The sequence below is a fragment of the Stylophora pistillata genome, chromosome 12, assembly GCF_964205215.1.
Source record: "Stylophora pistillata chromosome 12, jaStyPist1.2, whole genome shotgun sequence".
NCBI classification, from domain to species: Eukaryota; Metazoa; Cnidaria; class Anthozoa; order Scleractinia; family Pocilloporidae; genus Stylophora; species Stylophora pistillata.
In genome coordinates this window covers 4,632,274-4,638,273 of record NC_142530.1, presented here as the reverse complement: position 1 = coordinate 4,638,273, position 6,000 = coordinate 4,632,274, and the positions used below count along the sequence as shown (strand labels likewise).

Below are 6,000 nucleotides of genomic sequence, written 5' to 3'. Positions count from 1 at the left end.
TAAACCAACTGGCAATCAGAAAGAAAGCCGAAAAGGTGTTGACTTTTTTGTTTGCATTTTTGTAGGTTGAAAAACCCCAAACTCTGATTATATTTTGCTTCATTTTTTTTACTTTTGATCCTACAAAAGAGTTTTACAAGAAAAGAAACTGCACACCTATCATTTATATGAATAGAAAGGTTTGAATGGTAATGATGGCAGGTTATTTTTCATTTTTATTTATTTAATGTGACACTTTCTCCTATTGCACTCTGTTAAAAGAAAGCGATATATATGTGGATTTGAATTTGAAATTGGAGCCCCAGGCAAGTACTGATAAATAAATCAAAAAATGAAAAATGAAATAAAAACCAGAGAAAGATAAAAAAAAGAAATAGATTTAAAAAAAAAGAAAGAAAAAATCAATTCTTCGGAGTGTTTTCTTGAGGTTCGCGATCGACCCCGGCTCAATCAATTGGCAAGGGGAGTTCCCAATTGTTGTGCCACATTGCACAATGTATTATAAATACTTTAATATAGCGAGAAAAACACAAAACCAAGGGACAGAATATATCGAGAAATTAAACTACAGCAGTGTTGAGAGTAATGATTTTTCATAAGATAAAAATCAATGGGTTAAAAAACCATTTGTGAAGAAATGAAAAAGGCGAAAGAAAAAACACTTCGAAGTTGTTCATATACGTTGAGAAATCCCCCACCTTAACATAGTTTTCCCCGTGAAAATAGCACGGCATCATGCTACAAAATGCTGCATGATTTCAACCGTTTGGCAATAGGACAGATAAGAGGGAACTCTCACGAGGGGTGAGAGCGGTGGTGGTTCACTCTATTTACTATTGGCTTCTTACATCGTTCGGGTGTTTGATTCTCAGTTTTCATTGGTTTATTTTATCAGGCTTAAATGCCAGTGTCCATTTTAGCCTGCAAAATACGCCACGATGTCCGACAAAGTGATAATAATACCATAATAAAAAGCCTTTGGAGCATACCTAAAATTTGAATGGCGAAAGTCTTAGTGCTGCACGACATTCTTTATCACATTTGCACTGAAATGTTCTTTAACTTTCAGGAAAGCAAATTATCGCGTTTTAACTTGCGGTCTTTCAATTTTCGAATTGGTCACTTGCCATTGTATTATTGAAGAGAATTGTAACAGAGATTCGCTCATATAAGGTAAACTGCACATTTTCATTGGAAAGTCACAAAGTAAAGTTTCTTTTCAAATTTATTTCTCGGTAAAATTGTTAGCATAGCAATTTTAAATAGTAACTAAAGATAAAAAAAGATCGTGCTTTAATTACAATTTCAACAATTGTTACGTGTTATCTAGTCTATCTATAGATTAGGAACTAAAGTGTCTGTGAAAAGAGTTGTCCCCTGCGAATATAATTCTTAATTCCTAATTCGCAAATTTGAACGAAGCATTGCAGGAAAACTTCACCGTTGTCACTGTGATGCCGATCTGCAATCTTTCATTCCCCAGACTTCACAATTTTTTTCGTTTTCGTTAAAAAAAAAATTGCACCATCTGGATTTAGATTGGATGGTTGGCGTGCATGTGAACTTCGCGCACGAATGCTACTTTAATTTTCTTTGGCTATTGCAAAAGGCATGCGCTGGTGACAAAAGTTGTTTTCTTGATTACACATGGCATGACGACAATTTTTTATACTTTGGTGAAACTCAAAGAATAATCCTCTTTCATCATACATATTTTAACTTTGACATTACAAATGATGTGGATTATACTCAATTTTGTTATCAAAACGTTACGATCTATTATGACAAGTGATAAAAATTACATCTACACTCACAGGTTCAATCTTAAGGTGCCAACATCACACAACCTTTTTTTTTTTTTTTTACTATATCGTAATAAACTTTACGCATATTCAATAATAATTAAACGAGCTATACAACCTATGATGGACTAATAGATATTTTCCCCAACAAAAATACGTTTTTTTCTTAAATTTTCTTGAGTCCAAAGATGCGGACGGATTGTTCTTTGACAACTTATTATCAATTTTAATACAATGGTTTGACGTAAGATATAAAAATTCACAAGCAATTTTCATTTCATCCACCGTCAACCGATACAGTTGTATCTCCTCAAACTCATGTGAATTATATATACCTAGTTTCTAATATGAAAATAATTTTGAATATTAACTTGGAAAGTATTCCAAGTAATCACACTTTATTGTCAAACGAATTTATTTACTTTGGCACCCAAATTCCTTTGAGAGTTCGTAATTAGGAGTCCAAAATATCAATTCTCAAGGAATGCTTCGTTAAATTTCTTTTCCAAGAGATCTGAGCAATTTTTCAACTTATTAGCCAAGTAGCTAGTGACAACTTAGATGTTACGACAATTACAGTTTGTTTACCAGCCAAACTGACTGGTGGAAATAAAAAACCACCAGCCAAAACTCAATTTCTACTAGTCTATGACTAGTTAGCTACCGTTATTGTCGAGCCCTGATTGACTTGTTTAAATTAGTTGCTTTGCAATGAACCAAGTTATAAGCTAAAGCAGAAAACTCTTTGATCTTTTCTGATACTTAAAAAGCAGTGCAATAGGTATGTGTATTATTAAACCGTCAATTGGAAATAAAGGGATTTTACATCCAGTAAGTTGAGTTGAGTTGGAAAACGTGTTTTCAAAGTTTTAGTGCTCTTAAAACGTCCTGCGGTGATTTCCTATGTACGAAAATTATTGAAAGAAAAATAACGAAAGAAACACGAAGAGTGTTCTACTTTGGCACTGAGACCATGTTACAGTTGGGTAATAGGGCGTGTACGCTGACCACAAGCTGCTCCTCGCTCTCATAACCATAGTAGCTTTTGCACTCTCTCCAGCTTCCCACGCCAAATGATTCAAAATGTAGCCTTTTGGAGAGACTTGGGGACTGTTTTTTTTTTTTTTTTCTTTTTTGAGAGGAAAAAAAGAGAAAAAGAAAAGAGAAACAAAACCCTATGGTGAAAGCTTTTTCACACTTGCATCAGTTATAAGAGGCTAAGAGTCTGAGGCCTCTGACGCTTGACTGAAGTAGCTTGATCTGCGAAGTTTGACGATTTGATTGATGTACGCTTTCATCAGTTTAGCAATCTCAATAACCTGTGGGTATAACAAAATCATGGTAGAGATTTTTTAAAAAAAAACTACTAAATTTTGCTCTTCATTTCCAATCCGTTCTGATCTTCTCTATCCTCCCCTAGTCGTTCTGGGTTGATAAAAGCAACCCTTTTCTTTTTTCCTACCAGAATAGCGTTTTATAGTTTCCATTAACTAATTTAACTGATTTAACTATTAAATCAAAGTCGATCCTCCGCAAGCAGCAATCTCTTTAAAACAGCCACCTCTCTACAAGCACCACCTTCCTAAATTGGCAATTTTTTTTTTGGTCTCTAGCGAAGGTCAATCAAGCCACTTTTATTTTTAACCTTCAGCTTTTTATTTTAACAACAGCCAAGCGCGTCCCAAAGCGCGTCCCGATGCCAAAAATAATCTCTCCCAAACGACGAAACTGCCGCACAGTATCACAAAGTTTGTAACAAATCGCCACAGAAGAAAATCATCGACCACTCGATTTCGCCTCATAGGAAAGGTCAGCTCAATTGGTTAGATCGCCGGATTGTTGTGCGGGAGGTCAAGGGTTCGAGCCTCGGCCGGACCAATACTCGAGGTCTTAAAATAAGTTAGGAGAATTTGCTACCTTTCTATCAAGAAATGGAGAGATATTCTAGTCTTTTCGGATAGGAACGAATAAACCGTAGGCCCCGTCTCCTGCAGGGTTAGGGATAGGAGACGTTAATTTCCCACGCATGAGATTACTGTATGGTGGATGTCCTCCCCTGGGTGGTATGGGTGGGTGTTGCTCGGCATTAGCCCTGAAAAGCCCCTATGGGGAGTGGTCAGTTAACCTATGTATGTATGTAGGTAAGTAGGTAGGTAGGTAGGTAGGTAGGTAGGTAGGTAGGTAGGTAGGTAGGTAGGTAGGTAGGTAGGTAGGTATGTATGTATGTATGTAAAAAAATTGTTTGCATTGTTGAAACGGAATGTTAGTTGTTTTTTCTGTTTACTTTTTTTTGTTCTAAAATGGGTCGTATTACACCTCTGCCTACTCATGGCGGCCAACTCCGTACAGCTTTCCTCTCTTCCCAGGGTGGCCATAGTGGAAAAATATTAATGAAAATATAGTGACATCATTCCTCTTTATGAGTATAAAGTAGATACAAGGCGTAATACCTGGGATGTTTCAAACAACATCGGATCTCTGCCGTCCACGATGATCTTGTACTTGTTGGCAGCAGGAGCTCCAAATGATAAAATACTGTAAACAAAAAGGGGATCAATAAGTCAAACGTTTTGCATTATTAATTATAATCGTAGACATTACGATCATCACACAGTTAACAATTGAGAGCGCCTTGACTACGTTATTTCTTGCTTCAAAGCACGCAAGAGTCGCTTGCAATACGATAGGAGATTAGGGGAAAAATTGATGAAATAATGATATGGTGAAAGGTTTGTCAAACGGTTTATGTAGATGTCCACTCTATGGCTTTTAAATGAATATTAAGATATCCATATGTCGCCAAAACAGCGACAGTCCACAAGTGCTGATGCTGCTTCATAAGGGTGGGACAGCTGTTCATGGCCGCTAACTCATCGTACTTTTTTTTAATTCCGTTCACGATCATTGTCGACTCAGTGCACATTAAGTGGATCTAACGCAACATTTACCACATTATCACTTGTCCATCACAGCTTCATCCCAAGCACGAAACGAAGTCCAGTGATTTCTTTCTGATTCTTTCCAAAACTATTAACGTTTGAACTTGTCTGAAAATGCGGGGGAAATGCCTTGAGTTTTGTCGTGAGTGCTAGATAAAACTTACTTTTCATAACTGAATTGGCACTGTGGTCTGACATCTCCTCGCTTGTAGAAACCCACGCCCTTGAAACTCACACCCAACCAGAGTTCGGGAGGAAAGCCTGGGTCTTTTGTCTGCAATACAAGAAATGAACGTCAATTATATTTCTGTTTAGTTGGCCTATGATGAAATGATTTCAATGACTGGAAAAACACACAGTAACAAGATGTCCGCTCGAGATTTCCCACTTTGTTTCCGCAAAACGCAAACAAAGACGCAAACAAACAAAGCAGCAATTGCTTATATCCGGCTCAACACTCTCCAACTTTTAGGCAACTATTTTGCTTTGTTTCCAAAGAAAAGGCATTTCTCCAGCCGCTTTATTTTTACAGCGATTGAGTCACAACCATACGTCTTGACTAAAGTAAAATCGAAGATGTCCACAAATTTTGTGACTTTCTGCTCAATCAAAAACACCCATGTAGTCATTGGCTTCAAGCAAAGTGAACTTTTTTGTCGCTTACCTCAACGTCAAACAGAGTGGAACCATACCCCGGCCAGCTTCTTAATATTTCCATGTACTGTTTCTGAGCTTGTTCTTGATCCATGCCCTGATGAATTAAGATAGTTCAGTTATTTTTTTTTTCGTTTAATTCAAACAAAAGATTGCAAGCTAGCAGAGGATTTCCAATACCACTAGCCGCGGTGTCATCGAATATTTACCACAAGTTTCTTCCACTGTTCACATATTGAACTCTTTATAAACGACAGTTCTTCCTCAGTGGCTTTTTTGGTATCCTCCTCTTCATTTTCTGGTCCACCAGCTACAAGAAATATGAAGGGGAAAAAAACATCAAGGGACTTGCCGCTACTATAACATACGATGGAAAACTTTATTTACACCCTTACAGGCAAGAGAGAGCAGTCAAAATTAAAAGACGCTGCATCATAGGTGTTCATCGCCTTGTGCATACATGTGTATAATTGTTACTTAGCAACATAACAGCTTAGAATTACGAGCTAGACTTACCTGATCTAAAGGGAGAGACAGCTTTCCTTATTGTGCCCTGATATGAAGAATTATGAAGGAAACAAGTTATAATAATAATAATAACTTTT

The 6,000-nt window shown here is 37.0% G+C and overlaps 1 protein-coding gene across 2 annotated transcripts in view; it reads right to left on the bottom strand.

Annotated features, from left to right (window-relative positions):
- Positions 1–1,207: 1,207 nt before the first annotated feature.
- LOC111325968 (unconventional myosin-X) overlaps positions 1,208–6,000 on the bottom strand; it is a 39,138-nt gene continuing 34,345 nt past the window's right edge. For both annotated transcript variants that reach the window (XM_088740872.1, XM_088740873.1), the window contains 6 exons: positions 5,912–5,948; positions 5,605–5,705; positions 5,406–5,492; positions 4,906–5,015; positions 4,253–4,337; positions 1,208–3,121 (listed from right to left, as the gene is read on the bottom strand). In XM_088740872.1, coding sequence (XP_088596998.1) covers positions 3,020–3,121; positions 4,253–4,337; positions 4,906–5,015; positions 5,406–5,492; positions 5,605–5,705; positions 5,912–5,948 — 522 coding nt within the window. In that variant the 3' untranslated portion in view covers positions 1,208–3,019. The remainder of the gene's footprint in view (positions 3,122–4,252; positions 4,338–4,905; positions 5,016–5,405; positions 5,493–5,604; positions 5,706–5,911; positions 5,949–6,000) is intronic.